The sequence below is a fragment of the Panulirus ornatus genome, chromosome 1 (assembly GCF_036320965.1).
Source record: "Panulirus ornatus isolate Po-2019 chromosome 1, ASM3632096v1, whole genome shotgun sequence".
NCBI lineage: Eukaryota > Metazoa > Arthropoda > Malacostraca > Decapoda > Palinuridae > Panulirus > Panulirus ornatus.
The window spans coordinates 44,993,324-45,019,037 of NC_092224.1; the positions used below are offsets into that span (position 1 = coordinate 44,993,324).

The 25,714-nt window shown below is 41.7% G+C and overlaps 2 protein-coding genes across 3 annotated transcripts in view; one reads left to right on the plus strand and one right to left on the minus strand.

Moving 5' to 3' along the window:
• The window catches only part of LOC139748840 (uncharacterized), a 349,230-nt gene that overhangs the window by 143,038 nt on the left and 180,478 nt on the right, over nucleotides 1-25,714 (minus strand). The window lies entirely within an intron of this gene.
• LOC139748824 (probable G-protein coupled receptor AH9.1) overlaps nucleotides 8,555-25,714 on the plus strand; it is a 28,411-nt gene continuing 11,251 nt past the window's right edge. Inside the window, 1 exon segment of the mRNA XM_071662248.1 lies at nucleotides 8,555-9,504. Coding sequence (XP_071518349.1) covers nucleotides 8,611-9,504 — 894 coding nt within the window. The 5' untranslated portion in view covers nucleotides 8,555-8,610.

The following is a 25,714-nucleotide window of genomic DNA, read 5'->3' on the forward strand; positions in this document are numbered from 1 at the left end:
GATCACCTGAAAACTTACATTACTCTCTTGGTCACATGATGGCTTGTATTACTACCTTGATTACCTGAAAGCTTACATTATTTTCATAGTCACCTGAAAACTAAAATTGCTCTCCGGTCACATGAAGGCTTTCATTACTCTCCTATTCACTTGAAAGCTTACATTACTCGCTTGGTAAGCTGAAATCTTACATTACTCGCCTAGTCGCCAAAAATTTACATTACCTTCTTAGTCACCTGAAAGCTTACATACTCTCCTTGTCATCTGAAATCTTACATTATTCTCCTGGTCACCTGAAATCTTACATTACTCCCCTACTCATCTGAAAGCTTAAATTACTCACCTTGTCACCTGAAGGCTTACATTACTCTCCTAGCTACCTGAAAACTTACACTACTCTCTTAGTCACCTGTAAAATTACATTACTCTCTTGGTCACCTGAAACCATATATTACTCACTTGATCACCCGAAAGCTTACATTACTCGTCTAGTAGCCCGAAAGTTGATATTACTCACCTGGTCACCCTAAGACTTGTATCATTCTCCTAGCCACCTGAGAGCTTACATTACTCCTCTGGCTGGTCACATGAAAGCTTGCATTACTCGCCTGGTCATCCGAAAGCTTGCATTACTCACGTAGTCGCATGAAAGTTTACATTACTCTCTTAGTCACCTGAAAGTTTACATTACTCTCTTTGTCGCCTGAATGCTCAATTACTCTACTAGTCACATGAAAGTTTACATTACTCTCTTAGTCACCTGAAAGCTTTCATTACTCTCCTGGTCACCTGAAAACTTAAAGTACTCTCCTTATCAAATAAAAGCATACAATACCCTCTTAAACATTACTCTCTTAGACACCTGAAAGCTTACATTACTCTCCTGGTCACCTGAAGGCTTACATTACTCGCATGATCACCCGATAACTTACATTACTCGTCTGGTCACCAAAAAGTATATATGACACTCCTCGTCATATAAAAGTTTACATCACTCTCCTGGTCACCCGAAAGCTTAAAATACTCTCCAGGTTACCTGAAAGCTTACATTACTCTCCTGGTCAGAGTCTTAGTCACAAGAATTCTTATATTACTCGCCTACTTACCTGAAGGCTTACATTATTTTCATAGTCACCTGAAAGCTTACTTTACTTTTTTGATCATATGAAAGCTTCCATTACTCTCCAAGTCACCGGAAAAATTGCATTGCTTTCGTAGTCACCTGAAAGCTTACATCACTCGCATGACCATCCTAAAGCTTATATTACCCTGCTAGTCACCTGAAAACTTACACTACTCTCCCAGTCACCTGAAAGCTAACATTAGTCTCCTAGTCACCTGAATGCTTACATAACTCTCCAGGTCACATGAAAACTTATATCAATCTCCTGGTTACCTAAAAACTTCCATTGCACTCTTAGTCACCTGAAAGCTCATACTACTCTCCTGGTCACACGAAAGCTTACATTACTCGTCTAGTCACCTGAAAGCTTACATAACTCGCTTCCTCACCTAAAAGCTTACTTTATTACCTTGATCACCTGAAAACTTTCATTACTCTTCTGGTCACCTAAAGGCTTACCTTACTCTCTTGGTCACATCAAAACTTATATTACTCCCCTGGTTACCTGATAGCTTAAGTTATTTTCATAGTTACCTGAAAGCTTACATTACTCTCCTGGTCACATGAAATCCTGTATTACTCTCCGAGTCACCTAAAAGCTTACATCACTCTCCTAGTCACCAGAAAGCTTCCATTTCTCTCCTGATCACCTGAAAGCTGGCATTACTCACCTGATCACCCGAAAGCTTTCATTACTCTCTTAGTAACCGGAAGGTTTGCATTACTCTCCTTGTCACCTAGAAGCTTACATTACTCTCTTAATCACCTGAAACCTAATATTCCACTCCAGGTCACCTGAAAGCTTACATTAATTGCATGATCACCCCTAAAGTTACATATTTCGCCTGGTCACCTGAAAGCTTTTATTACTCATCTGGTCATCTTAAAGCTTATATTACTCTCCTAGTCACCTGAAAGCTTACACTACCCTCCTGGTCACCTGAAACCTTACATTACATGATTGGTCACCAGAAAGCTTACATTACTTGTCTGGTCAGTTAAAAGCCAGCATTACTTTCCTGGTCACTTGAGCGCTTACATTACTCGCCTGATCACCTAGGCCCTGACATTACTCTTTATGTCACCTGAAAACTTCTATTACTCGCCTGATCACCTGAGAACTTACATTAATTGTATGGTCACCTGATAATTTACATTAATTGTCTGCTCACCGAATAATTTACATTAATCTGCCGATCACCTGTAAGCTTACATTTCTCTCCCGGTCATATGTAAGCTTACATTATTCTCCTAATAACCTGAAAGCTCAAATCACTCTCCTAGTCACTTAAAAGCTCACATTACTTACTTGATCACCAAAAGCTTACATAACTCTCCTAGTCACCTAAAAATTTACAATACTCACCTGGTCACCTGAAACCTTATATTACTCTCTTAGTGCCCCAAAAGCTTACATTATTCTCCTGGTCACATGAAATTTATATTACTCTCCTAGTCAAGTGAAAGCTTACATCATTCACCTAGTCACCTGAAAGCTTACATTACTCTCCTGGTCACCTGAAATCTTACATCACTCCCCTGGTCACCTGAAAGCTTACATTACTCGCCTGCTCACCTGCAACCTTTTTTTCTTTAACTCACATGGTAACCTGAAAGCTTATAATACTCTCCTACTCACCTGAGAGCTTACATTACTCGTCTGGTCACCTGAAAGCTTGCATTACTCTTCTGGTCACCTGAAAGCTTACATTTCTAGTCACCTGAAGGATTATATTACTCTCCCAGTCACCTGAAAGTCTACATTACTCTCCTAGTCACTTCAAAGCTTACATTACTCTCCTACTCTCCTGAAAAATTACATTACTCTCCTGGTCACCTGAAAGCTTACATTTGTCTGCTAGTCGCCTGAAAGTTTAAATTACTCACCTGGTCACCCGAAAGTTTATATTACTCCGCTAGTCACCTGAAAGTTTACATTATTCTCCTAATCACCTGAAAATATACATTACTCTCTCAGTCACCTCAAAGCTTACATTACTTTCGTAATCACCTGAAAGCTACCATTACTCTTCTATGCACCTGAAGGCTTACATCACTCGCTTGGTTACCCAAAAGCTTACATTACTCTATCAGTCACCTGAAAGTTTACCTTACTCTCCTAGTCATCTAGAAGCTTACATTACTCTTCTAGTCACCTGAATACTGACATTACTCATTTAGTCACCTGAAAGTTTACTTTACTCTCCTAGTCATCTAGAAGCTTACATTACTCTCCTAGTCACCCTAAGGTTTACATTACTCTCCCGGTCACCTGAAAGTTTACATTACTCTCTTAATTACCTGAAACCTTATACTCCACTCCAGGTCACCTAAAAGCTTACATTACTTGCATGATCATCCGGAAACTTACATTACTTGCATGATCATCCGGAAGCTTACATTACTCACCTGGTCACCTGAAAACTTTTATTACTCACTTGGTCACCTTAAAGCTTCTTTTACTCTCCTAGTCACCTGAAAGCTTACATTACCCTCCTGGTCACATGAAAGCTTACATTAATCCCCAAGTCATCTGAAAGCATGCATCACTCTCCCAGTCACCTGAAATGTAAACCTGAAGATTTACATTTCTCTCCTGGTCTCCCGAAAGCTTACATTACTCTTCTGTTCACCTTAAAGCTTACATTTTTCGCATGATCACTCAAAAACTTACATTACTCGCCAGGTCATCTGAAAGCTTTTATTACTCACATGGTCATCTGAAATCTTACAATACTCTCCTACTCACCTGAAAGCTAAAATTACCCTTCTGGTCACCTGAAAGCTTACATGACTTACATGGTCACCAGAAAGCTTGCATCACTTGATTGGTCACCTGAAAGCTTTTATTACTCATCTGGTCACCAGAAAGCTTACATTGCTCTCCTACTCACCTGAAAGCTTACATTACTCCCCTGGTCATCTGAAAGCTTACATTACTTTTATAGTCACCTGAATGCTTACATTACTCTGCTAGTTACCTGAAAGATAGAATTACTCTCTTGGTCACCCGGAAATTTACATTACTCTTCTAGTCACCTAAAATTTTACATTCCTCTCATAGTCACCTGAAAATTTACATAACTCTCCTAGTCACCTCAAAGCCTACATTACTCTCCTAATTACCTGAAAACTTACATTACTCTCCTGTTCCCTGAAAGCTTATCACCTGAAAGATTACATTACTCGCCTCTTTATTTGAAAGCTTACTTTACTATCCTGATCACCTGAAAACTTACATTACTCTCCTGATCCCCTCAAGGATTACCTTACTCTCTTGGTCACATGAAAGCTTATATTACTCGTCTGGTTACATTATTCGCATGATCACCTGAAAGCTTATATTACTCGCTTGGTCACCTGAAAGCTTTTATTACTCACATGGTCACCTGAAATCTTATGATACTCTCCTAGTCATCTGAAATCTTCCATTATTCGCCTGGTCATCTGAAAGATTACATTACTCTCCCGGTCACCTGAAAGATTACAGTACTCTCTTAGTCACTTGAAAGCTTACATTACTCTCCTGGTTACCTGAAAGCTTACATAATTCGCCTGATCATCCGAGAGCTTGCATTATTCGTCTGGTCTTCTGAAAGCATATAATACTCACCTGGTCACTTGAAAGCTAATATTGCTCTCCTAGTCATCTGTTAGCTTACATTACTCTCCTAGTCACCTGAAAGTTTCCATTACTCTCCTAGTAACCTGAAAACTTACATTACTCTCCTAGTCACCTGAAAGTTTACATTGCTGTTGTCACCTGGGAGCTTACATACCTCTCTTGGTCACCTGAAAGTTTACATTACTCTCTCAGTAACCTGAAAGCTTACATTACTCGCCTGGTTACCCGAAAGCTTACAATCTTCTCCTAGTCACCTAAAAGTTTACAATACTCTCCTGGTCATCTGGAAGTTTATGTTACTTTTCTAGTTACCTGAAAGCTTACATTACTCTCCTAGCCACATGAAAGTTTACATTACTCTCCTGGTCACCCGAAAGCTTACACTACTCTCCTAGTCACCTGAAAGCTTACATTATTCTCCTAGTCACCTGAAAGTTTACATTACTCTCCTTGTCAACTCAAAGCTTAAATTACTTTCTTCGTCATCCGAAAGCTTATATTACTCTCCTAGTCACCTGATTTCATACATTACTCGCCTGATCACCAAAAAGCTTACATTACTTGCCTGGTCACCTAAAAGCTTAGAATACTCTCCTGGTCACCTGAAAGCTTACATTACTCTCCTACTCACCTGAAAGCTTACATTACTCTCCTTGTCAACTCAAAGCTTAAGTTACTTTCTTGGTCATCTGAAAGCTTATATTACTCTCCTAGTCACCTGAAAGCTTACATTACTCTCTTAGCCACATGAAAGTTTACATTACTCTCCTGGTCACCCGAAAGTTTACATTACTCTCCTAGTTACCTGAAAGCTTACATTATTCTCCCAGTCACCTGAAAGTTTACATTACTCTCCTTGTCAACTCAAAGCTTAAATTACTTTCTTCGTCATCCGAAAGCTTATATTACTCTCCTAGTCACCTGATTTCATACATTACTCGCCTGATCACCAAAAAGCTTACATTACTTGCCTGGTCACCTAAAAGCTTAGAATACTCTCCTGGTCACCTGAAAGCTTACATTACTCTCCTAGTCACCTGAAAGCTTACATTACTCTCCTTGTCAACTCAAAGCTTAAGTTACTTTCTTGGTCACCTGAAAGCTTATATTACTCTCCTAGTCACCTGAAAGCTTACATTACTCTCTTAGCCACATGAAAGTTTACATTACTCTCCTGGTCACCCGAAAGCTTACACTACTCTCCTAGTCACCTGAAAGTTTACATTACTCTCCTAGTTACCTGAAAGCTTTCATTATTCTCCTAGTCACCTGAAACTTTACATTACTGTTTTGGTCACATGAAAGCTTACATTACTCTCTTGGTCACCTAAAAGCTTATATTACTCTCTCAATCATTTGAAGGCTTGCATTACTCTTCTGGTCACCTGAAAGCTTACATTCCTCACCTAGTGACCCGAGAGCTTACGATTTTCTCCTGGTCACCTAAACGTTTACATTACTCTCTTGGTCACCTGGAAGCTTACATTACTGTTCTAGTTACCTGAGAGCTTATATTACTGTCCTGGGCATCTGAAACCATACATTACTCGCATGGTGACCCGAAAGAGTACATTACTTGCCTGGTCATCTGAAAGCTTAAAATACTCTCCTGGTCACCTGAAGGTTTACATTACTCTTCTAGTCACCTAAAAGCTTATATTACTCTCCTAGTCACTTGAAAGTTTACATTACTCTCATTGTCACCATCACGGAAGCTTACATTACTTTCCTAGTCATCTGAAAGTTTACATTACTCTCCATGTCACATGACAGCGTACATTACCATCTCAGTCATCTGATAGCTTACTTTACTTTTCTGATAACCAAATAGCTTACATTACTCTCCTAGTCACCTGAAAGCTTACAGCAATCTCTTAGTCACCTGAAAGCAAACATTACTCTCATGTTCACCTGAAAGTTTACATTACTCGCCTCATCACCCGAAAGCTTACATTACTCTCCTAGCCACCTGAAAATTTATGTTAATCACCTGGTCACCTGAAAGTTTATATTACTCTCTTAGTCACTTGAAAGCTTACATTACTCTCTCTCTCCTGGTCACCTGAAAGCTTGCATTACTCTCTTGGTCACATGAAACTTACGTTACTCTCCTTGTCACCTTGAAAGCTTACATTACTCTCCTAGTCACCTGAAAGTTTACATTACTCCCCTGGTTACCTGGAAGCTTACATTATTCTTCTAATCACCTGAGAGCTTACATTAATCTCCTGGTCACCTGAAAGCTTGCATTACTTGCCTGGTCATCTGAAAGCTTAAATTAATTTCCTGGTCACCTGAAAACTTACGCTACTCGCCTCCTCACCTGAAAGCTTACTTTCCTATCCTGATCACCTGAAAACCTACATTACTCTCCTGGTCATCTAAAGGCTTACCTTACTGTCTTGGTAACACGAAAACTTATAATACTCGCCTGGTTACCTGAAAGCTAACTTTATTTTCATAGTCACTTGAAAGCTTACATTGCTCTGCTGGTCACATGAAAGCTTACCTTACTCTCTTATTCACCTAAAAGCTTACATCACTCCCCTAGTCACTTGAAAGCTTACTTTATTCTGCTAGTCACCTGAAAGTTTACATTACTCTCCTTGTCACCTTGAAAGCTCACATTACCCTCCTGGTCACCTAAAACATTACACTATTCTCCTGGTCAACTCAAAGCTTACATTACTCTCCTAGTCACCTGAAAGCTTACGTTACCCTCCTGGTCACCTGAAAGCTTACATTACTCGCCTGATCACTAGAAAGCTTATAATCCTCTCCTAGCCACCTAAAAGTTTACATGACTCTCCTGGTCACCTGGATGCTTACATTACTTTTCTAGTTACGTGAAAGCTTATATTACTCTCCTGGCCATTTGAAATCTTACGTTATTCGTTTGGTCACTTAAATGTTTACATTACTCGCCTGATCATCTGAAAGCTTACATTGCTCGCCTGATCACTTGAAAGCGTACATTACTCGTCTGGTCACCTGAAAGCTTACATTGCTCTCTTGGTCACTTGAAAGCTTACATTACTCTCCCAGTTACATGAAAGCCTAGAGTAGTCGCTGGTCACCTGAAAGCTTACATTTCTGCCTAATCACCTGAAAGCTTTTATTATTCACCTGGTCACCTGAAAGCTTACGTTACTTCCCTGATCACCTGAAAGCTTACATTGCTCGCCTGGTCATCCGAAAGCTTACATTACTCTCCTAGTCACCTGAAAGATTATATTATTCTCCTAGTCACCTAAAAGCTTACATTACTCTTCTTGTGATCTGCAAGCTTACATTGCTCGCCTGGTTACTTGAAAGCTTGCATTACCTGCCTGGTCTCCTGAAAACGTACATATCTCTCCTGGTAATCTGAAGGCTTACCTCACTCTCTTGATCACTTGAAAGTCTACGTTACTTGCCTGGTTACCTGAAAGCTTGCATTATTCTCATAGTCACCTGAATGCTTACATTACTCTCTGGTCACCTGATTGCTTACATTACTCTTCGGTCACCTGAAAGCTTACATTACTGCCCTATTTACATGAAAGCTTACATTACTCCCCAAGTCACCTGAAAGCGTATACTTCTCTCACACTCCACTGAAGGTTTACATTATTCTTCTGATAACCTGAAAGCTTACATCACTCTCCTGGTCACCTGAAAACTTACATATCTCTCCTGGTAATCTGAAGGCTTACCTCACTCTCTTGATCACTTGAAAGCTGACGTTACTTGCCTGGTTACCTGAAAGCTTACATTGATCTCATAGTCATCTGAAACCTTACATCACTCCCCTAGTCACCTGAAAGCTTACATTATAATACCACCTTTTGTCCGCAGGTGTCGTGTGGAAAGGCTGAGGAGGATGAAGTGTAACACGACGTACCAGGAGGAGTGTGGTGTCAGTGATGGTCAGCTGGCGTTTGTGAACGTGGTAACCTACCGCTACCTGGTGCCAACGCTCATCTGTGTGGGAGTCTTGACCAACCTGTTGAACGTTGTCATGTTGTGGAGGGTATCACGCCAGCAGCGGCAGGCTCAGGCAACCACCTTCTCCTACCTCATGTGGCTGGCCATAACAGACATGCTCGCCTCTCTCTCCCTCCTTCCTTCCATCGTTCACTTCGATCGTACTCAGCTCTCCCATGCTTGGGCCTTCTACTACGCTCACTTGGAGACCCCTGTTCAGAATGCCCTAACGAGTGCCAGCGTGTACATTGTGGTAGGTCTGTCAGTGGACCGGTACGTGGCCGTGTGTCAGCCACGTCGCTACCAGACCGTCAGCGCTCCTAACCTGGCTCTGATCCGTATTACCTAGTCTCTCCTGGTGCCCGTTCTGCTCTACACGCCTCATGGCTTCTCCCAGGAGGTGCACCTCAACGAGACCAGCCTTGCCTACACCTACGATGCAGTGAAGATGGCTCACCCTGGGGTGTGGTACGTGTGGCTGGTGGTGGTGGAGCTGTGCCACCGCATGGCCCCCGCCACTCTCCTCGTTGTCCTCAACTTCTGCATCATTTACAGTTTCAGGCAGGTGACGGCACGACGCAGAGACATCACCAAAAACAAACGAGCAGTAACCACACAGGGCAGCAACACCAGCAAAAGGAGCGAGGATAGCTATAGGAGTCAGCAGGAGCAGCGCCTCATCTACCTCCTACTGGCCATAGTGGCCACTTTCCTCCTGACCACACTACCGGCCGCCGTTCTGGCCCTCATAGACACGGAGGGACCCAGTCATGGATCTCTGGCACACGAGGTAATAACATCCTCCTCCTTATACCGTCTGGTTAGTGTCAGCCAATACGGGAGTCGCACACCTAAACCTTATCATCTGCTGCTGTGTATGTACAGCTATATTTACTACATGGATGTCTCCCCTGCAACACATGTCTCCCATGTAACATATGTCTCACCTGTAACATATGTCTTACCTGTAACAGACGTCCCACAACACATGTCTCCCCTGTAACACATGTCTCACCTGTAACATACGTCCCACCTGTAACACATGTCTCCCCTGTAACACATGTCCCACCTGTAACACATGTCTCACCTGTAACACATGTCTTACCTGTAAAAGACGTCCCACCTGTAACACATGTCTCACCTGTGACACAAGCCTCATCTGTAACACATGTCTCACCTGAAACACATGTCTCACCTATAAAATATGTCTCACCTGTAACAGTTGTCAAACCTGTAACAGATGTCTCACCTGTAACACATGTCTCACCTGTAACAGACGTCTCACCTGTAACAGATGTCTCACTTGTAACACTGGTCTCACTTGTAACACATGTCCTACCTGTAACATATGTCTCACCTGCAACACATGTCTCAGTGTAACACATGTCTCACCTGTAACATATGTCTCAACTGTAACATATGTGTCACCTGTGACACATGTCTCACCTGTAACACATGTCTCACCAGTAACACATGTTTCACCTGTAACACATGTCTCACCTATAACATATGTCTCACCTGTAACAGATGTCTCACTTGTAAACACATGTCTCACCTGTAACACATGTCTCATCTGTAACACATGCCTTACCTGTAACAACTGTCTCACCTGTAACATATGTCTCACCTGTAACACATGTTTCACATGTAGCATATGTCTCACCTGTAACACATGTCTCACCTGTAACATTTGTCTCACCTGTAACACATGTCTCACCTGTAACACATGTCTCACCTGTAACATATATCTCACCGGGAACACATGTCTCACCTGTAACACATGTCTCATCAGTAACACATGTCTCACCTGTAACATATGTCTCACCTGTAACACATGTCTCACCTGTAACACATGTCTCACCTGTAACACATGTCTCACTTGTAACACATGTCTCTCCTGTAACACATGTCTCACCTTTAACACATGTCTCACCTGTAACACATGTCTCACCTTTAACACATGTCTCACCTGTAACACATGTCTCACCTGTAACACATGTCTCACTTGTAACACATGTCTCACCTGTAACACATGTCTCAACTGTAACACATGTCTCACTTGTAACCCATGTCTCACCTGTAACACATGTCTCACCTGTAACACATGTCTCACCTGTAACACATGTCTCACTTGTAACACATGTCTCTCCTGTAACACATGTCTCACCTTTAACACATGTCTCACCTGTAACACATGTCTCACTTGTAACACATGTCTCACCTGTAACACATGTCTCACCTTTAACACATGTCTCACTTGTAACACATGTCTCACCTTTAACACATGTCTCACCTGTAACACATGTCTCACTTGTAACACATGTCTCACCTGTAACACATGTCTCACCTGTAACACATGTCTCACTTGTAACACATGTCTCACCTGCAACATATGTCTCACCCGTAACACATGTCTCACCTGTAACACATGTCTCACCTGTAACACATGTCTCACTTGTAACACATGTCTCACCTGCAACATATGTCTCACCTGCAACACATGTCTCACCTTAAACACATGTCTCACCTTTAACACATGTCTCACCTGTAACATATGTCTCACCTGTAACACATGTCTCACCTTTAACACATGTCTCACCTGTAACATATGTCTCACCTTTAACCATGTCTCACCAGTAACACATGTCTCGCCTTTAACACATGTCTCACCTTTAACACATGTCTCACCTGTAACATATGTCTCACCTGTAACATATGTCTCACCTGTAACACATGTCTCACCTGTAACATATGTCTCACCTTTAACCATGTCTCACCAGTAACACATATCTCATATGTAACTCATGTTTCACCTGTAACATATGTCTCACCTTTAACACATGTCTCACCAGTAACATATATATCATATGTAACACACGTCTCACCTTTGACAGACGTCTCACCCGTAACACGTCTCACTTGTAACACATGTCTTACCTGTAACACATATCTCAGCTCTTACAGATGTCTCACTTGTAACACATATCTCACTTGTAACACTTCTCTCATGTAACATATGTCTTAACTGTAGCATGTGTCACACGTGTAACACTTCTCACCTGTAACAAATTTCTCCCCTGTAACAGATGTCTTACCTGTAACAGTTGTCAAACCTCTTAGAGATGGCTCATATGTAGCATATGTCTCACATGTAAAAGATGCCTCGTCTTTAATACATATCTCACTTGCAACAGATATCTCACCTGTCGAGGATGTCTCACCCGTAAGAGATGTCTCACCTATAACAGATGTCTCTCCTGTAAAAGATGTTTCACCTGTAACAGATGTCTCACGGTAACCGGCATGTGTAAACGTAACCTCCTGAGGATAAGCATCTGCTGGACATCACTGTTCATTACAAACACAACAGTTATGAATACTTTTGCCCACATGGCACCCATCACAGTTACTGGTGTCCACATGGCACCCATCACAGTTACTGGTGTCCACATGGCACCCATCACAGTTACTGGTGTCCACATGGCACCCATCACAGTTACTGGTGTCCACATGGCACCCATCACAGTTACTGGTGCCCACATGGCACCCATCACAGTTACTGGTGTCCACATGGCACCCATCACAGTTACTGGTGTCCACATGGCACCCATCACAGTTACTGGTGTCCACATGGCACCCATCACAGTTACTGGTGTCCACATGGCACCCATCACAGTTACTGGTGTCCACATGGCACCCATCACAGTTACTGGTGTCCACATGGCACCCATCACAGTTACTGGTGTCCACATGGCACCCATCACAGTTACTGGTGTCCACATGGCACCCATCACAGTTACTGGTGTCCACATGGCACCCATCACAGTTACTGGTGTCCACATGGCACCCATCACAGTTACTGGTGTCCACATGGCACCCATCACAGTTACTGGTGCCCATATGGCACCCATCACAGTTACTGGTGTCCACATGGCACCCATCACAGTTACTGGTGTCCACATGGCACCCATCACAGTTACTGGTGCCCATATGGCACCCATCACAGGTACTGGTGCCAATATGGCACCTATCACAGGTACTGGTGCCAATGTGGAACGCATCACAGGTACTGGTGCCAATATGGAACCCATCACAGGTACTGGTGCCCATATGGCACCAATCACTGGTACTGATGCCCTTATGATGATTATCACAGGTAATGGTGCCCATATGGTGCCAATCACAGGTACTGGTGACCATATGGCACCTGTAACAGGTACTTGTGCCTATATGCCACCCATCACACGTGTTGGTTCCCATATGGCACCCATCACACGTGTTGGTTACCATATGGCACCCATCATGAGATCTGCGTTCTACATGGCACCCATCACAGGTACTTTTGACCATAGAGCACCCATCATGGGTACTATGGCACCCATCACAGGTATTGATGCCCAGATGGCAACCATCACAGGTACCGGTAACCGTATGGCACCCATTATAGGTACTGGCGCCCATATGGTACCCATCACAGGTATTTGTGCCTGTATGGTACCCATCACAGGTATTTGTGCCCATATGGCACCCATCACAGGTACCGGTGCCCATATGGCACCCATCACAGGTGCCGGTGACCATATGGTACCCATCACAAGCACTTGTGCCCATATGTCACACATCATAGCTACTGGTACCCATATGGCACTCATCACAGGTACCGGTGCCTATACGGAACCCATCACAGATACTAGTGTCTATATGGCACCAATCACAGGTACTGGTGCCCATATGGCACCCATAACAGGTATTCGTGTCCATATGGCACCCATAATAGGCACTGGTGCCCACATGGCACCCGTCACAGGTACTAGTATCCATATAGTTCCCATTACAGGTACTTGTGCCCATATGGCACGTATCACAGGTCCTGGTGCCCATATGGTACCCATAACAGGTACTCGTGTCCATATGACACCCATAATAGGCACTGGTGCCCACATGGCACCCGTCACAGGTACTGGCATCCATATGGTTCCCATTACAGGTACTTGTGTCCATATGGCACGTATCACAGGTCCTGGTGCCAATATGGCACCCATAACAGGTACTAGGTATCCATATGGTTCCCATTACAGGTACCTGTGCCCATATGGCACGTATCACAGGTCCTGGTGCCCATATGGTACCCGTCACAGGTACTGGTATCCATATGTGTACATGTGTGTACATAAAAGATAAGAATATATATATATATATATATATATATATATATATATATATATATATATATATATATATATATATATATATATATATATATATATATATATATATACATTAAACAACCATGGAGACATCACACACCCCTGCCGCAAACCTACATTCACTGAGAACCAATCACTTTCCTCTCTTCCTACACGTACACATGCCTTACATCCTCGATAAAAACTTGTCACTGCTTCTAACAACTTGCCTCCCACACCATATATTCTTAATACCTTCCACAGAGCATCTCTATCAACTCTATCATATGCCTTCTCCAGATCCATAAATGCTACATACAAATCCATTTGCTTTTCTAAGTATTTCTCACATACATTCTTCAAAGCAAACACCTGATCCACACATCCTCTACCACTTCTGAAACCGCACTGCTCTTCCCCAATCTGATGCTCTGTACATGCCTTCACCCTCTCGATCAATACCCTCCCATATAATTTACCAGGAATACTCAACAAACTTATACCTCTGTAATTTGAGCACTCACTCTTATCCCCTTTGCCTTTGTACAATTTGTTTATGGATGGGGTTGTAAGGGAGGTAAATGCAAGAGTCCTGGAAAGAGGGGCAAGTATGAAGTCTGTTGGGGATGAGAGAGCTTGGGAAGTGAGTCAGTTGTTGTTCGCTGATGATACAGCGCTGGTGGCTGATTCATGTGAGAAACTGCAGAAGCTGGTGACTGAGTTTGGTAAAGTGTGTGGAAGAAGAAAGTTGAGAGTAAATGTGAATAAGAGCAAGGTTATTAGGTACAGTAGGGGTGAGGGTCAAGTCAATTGGGAGGTGAGTTTGAATGGAGAAAAACTGGAGGAAGTGAAGTGTTTTAGATATCTGGGAGTGGATCTGTCAGCGGATGGAACCATGGAAGCGGAAGTGGATCATAGGGTGGGGGAGGGGGCGAAAATTTTGGGAGCCTTGAAAAATGTGTGGAAGTCGAGAACATTATCTCGGAAAGCGAAAATGGGTATGTTTGAGGGAATAGTGGTTCCAACAATGTTGTATGGTTGCGAGGCGTGGGCTATGGATAGAGATGTGCGCAGGAGGATGGATGTGCTGGAAATGAGATGTTTGAGGACAATGTGTGGTGTGAGGTGGTTTGATCGAGTAAGTAACGTAAGGGTAAGAGAGATGTGTGGAAATAAAAAGAGCGTGGTTGAGAGAGCAGAAGAGGGTGTTTTGAAATGGTTTGGGCACATGGAGAGAATGAGTGAGGAGAGATTGACCAAGAGGATATATGTGTCGGAGGTGGAGGGAACGAGGAGAAGAGGGAGACCAAATTGGAGGTGGAAAGATGGAGTGAAAAAGATTTTGTGTGATCGGGGCCTGAACATGCAGGAGGGTGAAAGGAGGGCAAGGAATAGAGTGAATTGGAGTCATGTGGTATACAGGGGTTGACGTGCTGTCAGTGGATTGAATCAAGGCATGTGAAGCGTCTGGGGTAAACCATGGAAAGCTGTGTAGGTATGTATATTTGCGTGTGTGGACGTGTGTATGTACATGTGTATGGGGGGGGGGGGGGTTGGGCCATTTCTTTCGTCTGTTTCCTTGCGCTACCTCGCAAACGCGGGAGACAGCGACAAAGTATAAAAAAAAAAAAAAAAAAAAAAAAAAAAAAAATATATACATAGAGAGAGAGAGAGAGAGAGAGAGAGAGAGAGAGAGAGAGAGAGAGAGAGAGAGAGAGAGAGAGAGAGAGAGTAAACTCTAGATTGATATGGGTAAAACTGAAAGTGGATAGAGAGAGATGGGTGATTATTGGTGCATATGGACCTGGGCATGAGAAGAAAAATCATGAGAGGCAAGTGTTTTGAGAGCAGTTGAGTGTGTTAGTAGTTTTGATGCACGAGACCGGGTTATAGTGATGGGTGATTTGCATACAAAGGAGAATAATGTGGCAGTTGAGGGAATACTTAGTGTACATGGGGTGTTCAGTGTTGTAAATGGATATGGTGAAGAGCTTGTAGATTTATGTGGTGAAAAAGGAGTGGTGATTGGGAATACCTGGTTTAAAAAGAGAAATATACATAAGTATACGTATATAAGCAGGAGAGATGGCCAGAGAGCGTTATTGGATTACGTGTTAATCGATAGGCGCACGAAAGAGAGACTTTTGGATGTTAATGTGCTAAGAGGTGCAATTCGAGGAATGTCTGATCGTTATCCTTTGGAGGTGAAGGTGAAGATTTGTACAGGTTCTCAGAAAAGAAGACTATGTTAGGGTGAACAGAGTGGTGAGAGCAAGTAAGCTTGGGAAGGAGACTTGTGTGAGGAAGTACCAGGAGAAACAGGGTATAGAATGGAAAAAGGTGAGAACAAAGGAGGTAAGGGGAGTGGGGGAGGAATGGGATGTATTTAAGAAAGCAGTGATGGATTGCGCAAAAGATGCTTGTGGCATGAGAAGAGTGGGAGGTGGGCAGATTAGAAAGGGTAGTGAGTGGTGGGATGAAGAAGTAAGATTATTAGTGAAAAAAAGAGAGGCATTTGGACAATCTTTGCAGGGAAATAATGCAAATGACTGGGATATGTATAATTGAAAGAGGCAGGTCAAGAGAAAGGTGCAAGAGATGAAAAAGAGGGCAAATGAGAGTTGGGGTGAGAGAGCATCATTAGATTTTAAGGAGAATAAAAAGATGTTTTGCAAGATGGGAAATATAGTGCGTAAAACAAGGGAACAAATGGGAACTTCAGTGAAGGGGGCTAATGGGGAGGTGATAACAAGTAGTGGTGATGTGAGGAGATGGAGTGAGTATTTTAAAAGTTTGTTGAATGTGTTTGATGACAGAGTGGCAGATGTAGGGTATTTTGGTCGAGGTGGTGTGCAGAGAGAGGGTTAGGGAGAATGATTTGGTAAACAGAGAAGAGGTAGTAAAAGCTTTGCGGAAGATGAAAGCCGGCAAGGCAGCAGGTTTGGATGGTATTGCAGTGGAATTTATTAAAAAAGGGGGTGACTGTATTATTGACTGGTTGATAAGGTTATTTAATGTATGCATGACTCATGGTGAGGTGCCTGAGGATTGGCGGAATGTTTGCATAGTGCCATTGTACAAAGGCAAAGGGGATAAAAGTGAGTGCTCAAATTACAGAGGTATAAGTTTGCTGAGTATTCCTGGTAAATTATATGGGAGGGTATTGATTGAGAGGGTGAAAGCATGTACAGAGCATCAGATTGGGGAAGAACAGTGTGGTTTCATAAGTGGTAGAGGATGTGAGGATCAGGTGTTTGCTTTGAAGAATGTATGTGAGAAATACTTAGAAAAGTAAATGGATTTGTATGTAGCATTTATGGATTTGGAGAAGGCATATGATAGAGTTGATAGAGATGCTCTTTGGAAGGTATTAAGAATATATGGTGTGGGAGGCAAGTTGTTAGAAGCAGTGAAAAGTTTTTATCGAGGATGTAAGGCATGTGTACGTGTAGGAATAGAGGAAAGTGATTGGTTCTCAGTGAATGTAGGTTTGCGGCAGGGGTGTTTGATGTCACCATGGTTGTTTAATTTGTTTATGGATGGGGTTGTAGGGAGGTGAATGCAAGAGTTTTGAAAAGAGGGGCAAGTATGCAGTCTGTTGTGAATGAGAAAGCTTGGGAAGTGAGTCAGTTGTTGTTCTTTGATGATACAGCGCTGGTGGCTGATTCGTGTGATAAACTGCAGAAGCTGGTGACTGAGTTTGGTAAAGTGTGTGAAAGAAGAAAGTTAAGAGTAAATGTGAATAAGAGCAAGGTTATTAGGTACAGTAGGGTTGAGGGTCAAGTCAATTGGGAAGTATGTTCGAATGGAGAAAAACTGGAGGAAGTGAAGTGTTTTAGATATCTGGGAGTGGATTTGGCAGCGGATGGAACCATAGAGGCGGAAGTGAATCATAGGGTGGGGGAGAGGGCGAAAATTCTGGGAGCGTTGAAGAATGTGTGGCAGTCGAGAACATTATCTCGGAAAGCAAAAATGGGTTGTTTGAAGGAATAGTTGTTCCATCAATGTTATTTGCTTGCGAGGCGTGGGTTATAAATAGAGTTGTGCGCAGGAGGGTGGATGTGCTGGAAATGAGATGGTTGAGGACAATATGTGTGAGGTGGTTTGATGAGTAAGTAATAACAGGGTAAGAGAGATGTGTGGTAATAAAAAGAGTGTGGTTGAGAGAGCAGTAGAGGGTGTTTTGAATGGTTCGGTCACATGGAAAGAATGAGTGAGGAAAGATTGACCAAGAGGATATATGTGTCAGAGGTGAAAGGAACGAGGAGAAGTGGGAGACCAAATAGGAGGTGGAAAGATGGAGTGAAAAAGATTTTAAGTGATCGGGGCCTAAACATGCACGAGGGTGAAAGGCGTGCAAGGAATAGAGTGAATTGGAACGATGTGGTATACCGAGGTCGACGTGCTGTCAATGGATTGAACCAGGGCATGTGAAGCGTCTGGGGTAAAACACGGAAAGTTCTGTGGGGCCTGGATGTGGAAAGGGAGCTGTGGTTCCGGTGCATTATTACATGACAGCTAGAGACTGAGTGTGAACGAATGTGGCCTTTGTTTCTTTTCCTAGCGCTACCTCGCACACATCAGGGGGGAGGGGGTTGTTATTGCATTTGTGGCGAGGTGGCGATGGAATGAATAAAGGCAGACAGTATGAATTATGTACATGTGTATATATGTATATGTCTGTGCGTGTATATATCTTTCTTTTCTTTTAAACTATTCGCCATTTCCCGCGTTAGCGAGGCAGCATTAAGAACAGAGGACTGGGCCTTTGAGGGAATACCCTCACCTGGCCCAATTCTCTGTTCCTTCTTTTGGAAAATTAAAAAAAAAAAAAAAAAAACGAGAGGGGAGGATTTCCAGCCCCCCGCTCCCTCCCCTTTTAGTCGCCTTCTACGACAAGCAGGGAATAGGTGGGAAGTATTCTTAATCCCCTATCCCCAGGGATAGGGGATATACATATGCAACGTATACATATATATATATATATATATATATATATATATATATATATATATATATATATATATATATATATATATATATATATATATATATATATATATATATATATATATATATATATATATATGTATACGTTGAGATGTATAGGATGTATATTTGCGTGTGTGGACGTGTATGTATATACATGTGTATATGGGTGGGTTGGGACATTCCTTCGTGTGTTTCCTTGCGCTACCTCGTTGACGCGGGAGACAGCGACAACGCAAAATAAAAAAGAAAAAAAAAAAAAAATATATATATATATATATATATATATATATATATATATATATATATATATATATATATATATATATATACATATATATATATATATATATATATATATATATATATATATATATATATATATATATATATATATATATATATATATATATATATATATATATATATATATTCCTGAGTTCGCGGAGGATTTTAACACGAAAAGATCCCAAGTGCACTTTCGTGTAATAACCACATCATCAGGGGAAACACAAGAGAGAAATATAACGGTCAGTTGTTATACAACGAAGAGACGTAGGTAGGACGCCATTTCGTAAACATGCGATTGTATAAGACAGACAACGAGTGTATCATAAACATTTGTGGAAAGAATGAGAATTGTTTACGAATTTAATCAACAGTGAAGTTATCCATTTTGTATAGACCATCACCAGTATAAGATTATAATTCTTTGTGGATTCAATAATAGAAGATTCAATGATATTTCTCTTGGTAATAGAGTTAGAGTTAATGACTGAGATGTCATGAATCCAGTCCATATAATGATCATGGTTTTTAACGTGATTAAGCAAGGCAATGGATCCATGTCCCGTTCTTGTATCATATTATATATATATATATATATATATATATATATATATATATATATATATATATATATATATATATATATATATATATATATATATATATATATATATATATTTATTTTGCTTTGTCGCTGTCTCCCGCGTTAGCGAGGTAGCGCAAGGAAACAGACGAAAGAATGGCCCAACCCGCCCACATACACATGTATATACATACACGTCCACACACGCAAATATACACACCTATACCTTTCAATGTGCACATATATATACACACACAGACATATACATATATACACATGTACATAATTCATACTGTCTGCCTTTATTTGTTCCCATCGCCACCTCGCCATACATGGAATAACAACCCCATCTCCCCTCATGTGTGCGAGGTAGCGCTAGGAAAACACAACAAAGGTCCCATTCGTTCACACTCAGTCTCTAGCTGTCATGTAATAATGCACCGAAACCATAGCTCCCTTTCCACATCAAGGCCCCACACAACTTTTCATATTTTACCCCAGACGCTTCACATGCCCTGGTTCAATCCATTGACAGCATGTCAACCCCGGTATACCACATCGTTCCAATTCACTCTATTCCTTGCACGCCTTTCACCCTCCTGCATGTTCAGGCCCTGATCACTCAAAATCTTTTTCACTCCATCTTCCCACCTCCAATTTGGTCTCCCACTTCTCCTCGCTCCCTCCACCTCTGACACATATATCCTCTTGGTCAATCATTCCTCACTCATTCTCTCCATGTGACCAAACCACTTCAAAACACCCCCTTCTGCTCTCTCAACCAAACTCTTTTTATTACAACACATCTCTCTTACCCTTACATTACTTACTCGATCAAACCACCTCACACCACATATTGTCCATAAACATCTCATTTCCAGCACATCCACCCTCCTGCGCACAACTCTATCCATAGCCCACGCCTCGCAACCATACAACATCCTTGGAACCACTATTCCTTCAAACATAACCATTTTTGCTTTCCGAGATAATGTTCTCGACTTCCAAGCATTCTTCAAGGCTACCAGAATTTCGCCCCCTCCCCCACCCTATGATTCACTTCCGCCTCTATGGTTCCATCCACTGCAAGATCCACTCCCAGATATCTAAAACACTTTACTTCCTCCAGTTTTTCTACATTCAAACTTACCTCCCAGTTGAATTGACCCTCAACCCTACTGTACCTAATTACCTTGCTCCTATTCACATTTACTCTTAACTTTCTTCTTTCACACACTTTACCAAACTCAGTCACCAGCTTCTGCAGTTTCTTACATGAATCAGCCACCAGCGCTGTATCATCAGCGAACAACAACTGACTCACTTCCCAAGCTCTCTCATCCACAACAGATTGCATACTTGCCCCTCTTTCCAAAACTCTTGCATTCACCTCCCTAACAACCCCATCCATAAACAAATTAAACAACCATGGAGACATCACACACCCCTGCCGCAAACCTACATTCATTGAGAACCAATCACTTTCCTCTCTTCCTACACCTACACATGCCTTACATCCTCGATAAAAACTTTTCACTGCTTCTAACAACTTGCCCCCCACACCATATATTCTTAATACCTTCCACAGAGCATCTCTATCAACTCTATCATATGCCTTCTCCAGATCAATAAATGCTACATACAAATCCATTTGTTTTTCTAAGTATTTCTCACATACATTCTTCAAAGCAAACACTTGATCCACACATCCTCTACCACTTCTGAAACCACACTGCTCTTCCCCAATCTGATGCTTTGCACATGCCTTCACACTCTCAATCAATACCCTCCCATATAATTTCCCAGGAATACTCAACAAATTTATACCTCTGTAATTGGAGCACTCACTCTTATCCCCCTTGCCTTTGTACAATGGCACTATTCAAGCATTCCAACAATCCTCAGGCACATCACCATGAATCATACATACCTTAAATAACCTTACCAACCAGTCAACATTACAGTCACACCCTTTTTTAATAAATTCCACTGCAATACCACCCAAACTTGCTGCCTTGCCGGCTTTCATCTTCCGTAAAGCTTTTGCTACCTCTTCTCTATTTACCAAATCATTTTCCCTAACCCTCTCACTTTGCACACCACCTCGACCAAAACACCCTATATCTGCCACTCTATCATCAAACACATTCAACAAACCTTCAAAATACTCACTCCATCTCCTTCTCACATCACCACTACTTGTTATCACCTCCCCATTCGCCCCCTTCACTGAAGTTCCCATTTGCTCCCTTGTCTTACGCACTTTATTTACCTCCTTCCAAAACATCTTTTATTCTCCCTGAAATTTAATGATACTCTCTCACCCCAACTCTCATTTGCCCTCTTTTTCACCTCTTGCACCTTTCTCTTGACCTCCTGCCTCTTTCTTTTATACCTCTCCCACTCATTTGCATTTTTTCCCTGCAAAAATCATCCAAATGCCTCTCTCTTCTCTTTCACTGGTAATCTTACCTCCTCATCCCACCACTCACTACCTTTTCTAATCAACCCACCTCCCACGCTTCTCATGCCACAAGCATCTTTTGCGCAAGCCATCACTGCTTCCTTAAATACATCCCATTCCTCCCCCACTCCCCTTACCTAATTTGTTCATACCTTTTCCATTCTGTACTCAGTCTCTCCTGGTACTTCCTCACACAAGTCTCCTTCTCAAGCTCACTTACTCTCACCACTCTCTTCACCCCAACATTCTCTCTTCTTTTCTGAAAACCCCAAGAAATCTTCACCTTCGCCTCCAGAAGATAATGATCAGTCATCCCTCCAGTTGCACCTCTAAGCACATTAACATCTAAAAGTCTCTCTTTCGTGCGTCTATCAATTAACACGTAATCCAATAACGCTCTCTGGTCATCTCTCCAACTTACATACGTATACTTATGTATATCTCGCTTTTTAAACCAAGTATTCCCAATCACCAGTCCTTTTTCAGCACATAAATCTACAAGCTCTTCACCATTTCCATTTACAACACTGAACACTCCATGTATACCAATTATTCCCTCAACTGTCACATTACTCACCTTTGCATTCAAATCACCCATCACTATAACCCGGTCTCGTGCATCAAAACCACTAACACACTCTTTCAGCTGCTCCCAAAACATATATATATATATATATATATATATATATATATATATATATATATATATATATATATATATATATATATATATATATATATATATATATATATATATATATATATATATATATATATATATATATATATATATATATATATATATATATTTATATATATATATATATATATATATATATATATATATATATATATATATATATATATATATATATATATATATATATACCGGGAGCGGGGGGCCGGAAATCCTCCCCTCCTTGTATTAACTTTCTGAAATGGGAAACAGAAGAAGGAGTCACGCGGGGAGTGCTCATCCTCCTCGAAGGCTCAGAGTGGGGTGCCTAAATGTGTGTGGATGTAACCAAGATGTGAAAAAAGGAGAGATAGGTAGTATGTTTGAGGAAAGGAACCTGGATGTTTTGGCTCTGAGTGAAACGAAGCTCAAGGGTAAAGGGGAAGAGTGGTTTGGAAATGTCTGGGGAGTGAAGTCAGGGGTTAGTGAGAGGACAAGAGCAAGGGAAGGAGTAGCAATACTCCTAAAACAGGAGTTGTGGGAGTATGTGATAGAATGTAAGAAAGTAAATTCTCGATTAATATGGGTAAAATTGAAAGTTGATGGAGAGAGGTGGGTGATTATTGGTGCATATGCACCCGGGCATGAGAAGAAAGATCATGAGAGGCAAGTGTTTTGGGAGCAGCTAAATGAGTGTGTTAGCGGTTTTGATGCACGAGACCGGGTTATAGTGATGGGTGATTTGAATGCAAAGGTGAGTAATGTGGCAGTTGAGGGAATAATTGGTATGCATGGGGTGTTCAGTGTTGTAAATGGAAATGGTGAAGAGCTTGTGGATTTATGTGCTGAAAAAGGACTGATGATTGGGAATACCTGGTTTAAAAAGCGAGATATACATAAGTATACTTATGTAAGTAGGAGAGATGGCCAGAGAGCGTTATTGGATTACGTGTTAATTGACAGGCGTGCGAAAGAGAGACTTTTGGATGTCAATGTGCTGAGAGGTGCAACTGGAGGGATGTCTGATCATTATCTTGTGGAGGCTAAGGTGAAGATTTGTATGGGTTTTCAGAAAAGAAGAGTGAATGTTAGGGTGAAGAAGGTGGTGAGAGTAAGTAAGCTTGGGAAGGAGACCTGTGTGAGGAAGTATCAGGAGAGACTGTGTACAGAATGGAAAAAGGTGAGAACAATGGAAGTAAGGGGAGTGGGGGAGGAATGGGATGTATTTAGGGAATCAGTGATGGATTGCGCAAAAGATGCTTGTGGCATGAGAAGAGTGGGAGGTGGGCTGTTTAGAAAGGGTAGTGAGTGGTGGGATGAAGAAGTAAGAGTATTAGTGAAAGAGAAGAGAGAGGCATTTGGACGATTTTTGCAGGGAAAAAATGCAATTGAGTGGGAGAAGTATAAAAGAAAGAGACAGGAGGTCAAGAGAAAGGTGCAAGAGGTGAAAAAAAGGGCAAATGAGAGTTGGGGTGAGAGACTATCAGTAAATTTTAGGGAGAATAAAAAGATGTTCTGGAAGGAGGTAAATAAAGTGCGTAAGACAAGGGAGCAAGTGGGAACTTCAGTGAAGGGGGCTAATGGGGAGGTGATAACAAGTAGTGGTGATATGAGAAGGAGATGGCGTGAGTATTTTGAAGGTTTGTTGAATGTGTCTGATGATAGAGTGGCAGATATAGGGTGTTTTGGTCGAGGTGGTGTGCAAAGTGAGAGGGTTAGGGAAAATGATTTGCTATATAGAGAAGAGGTAGTAAAAGCTTTGCGGAAGATGAAAGCCGGCAAGGCAGCAGGTTTGGATGGTATTTCAGTGGAATTTATTAAAAAAGGGGTGACTGTATTGTTGACTGGTTGGTAAGGTTATTTAATGTATGTATAATTCATGGTGAGGTGCCTGAGAATTGGCGGAATGCTTCCATAGTGCCATTGTACAAAGGCAAAGGGGATAAGAGTGAGTGCTCCAATTACAGAGGTATAAGTTTGTTGAGTATTCCTGGTAAATTATATGGGAGGGTATTGATTGAGAGGGTGAAGTCATGTACAGAGCATCAGATTGGGGAAGAGCAGTGTGGTTTCAGAAGTGGTAGAGGATGTGTGGATCCGGTGTTTGCTTTGAAGAATGTATGTGAGAAATGCTTAGAAAAACAAATGGATTTGTATGTAGCATTTCTGGATCTGGAGAAGGCATATGATAGAGTTGATAGAGATGCTCTGTGGAAGGTTTTAAGAATATATGGTGTGGGAGGCAAGTTGTTAGAAGCAGTGAAAAGTTTTTATCGAGGATGTAAGGCATGTGTACGTGTAGGAAGAGAGGAAAGTGATTGGTTCTCAGTGAATGTAGGTTTGCGGCAGGGGTGTGTGATGTCTCCATGGTTGTTTAATTTGTTTATGGATGGGGTTGTTAGGGAGGTGAATGCAAGAGTTTTGGAAAGAGGGGCAAGTATGAAGTCTGTTGGGGATGAGAGAGCTTGGGAAGTGAGTCAGTTGTTGTTCGCTGATAATACATCGCTGGTGGCTGATTCATGTGAGAAACTGCAGAAGCTGGTGACTGAGTTTGGTAAAGTGTGTGAAAGAAGAAAGTTAAGAGTAAATGTGAATAAGAGCAAGGTTATTAGGTACAGTAGGGTTGAGGGTCAAGTCAATTGGGAGGTAAGTTTGAATGGAGAAAAACTGGAGGAAGTAAAGTGTTTTAGATATCTGGGAGTAGATCTGGCAGCGGATGGAACATGGAAGCGGAAGTGAATCATAGGGTGGGGGAGAGGGCGAATATTCTGGGAGCCTTGAAAAATGTTTAGAAGTCGAGAACATTATCTCGGA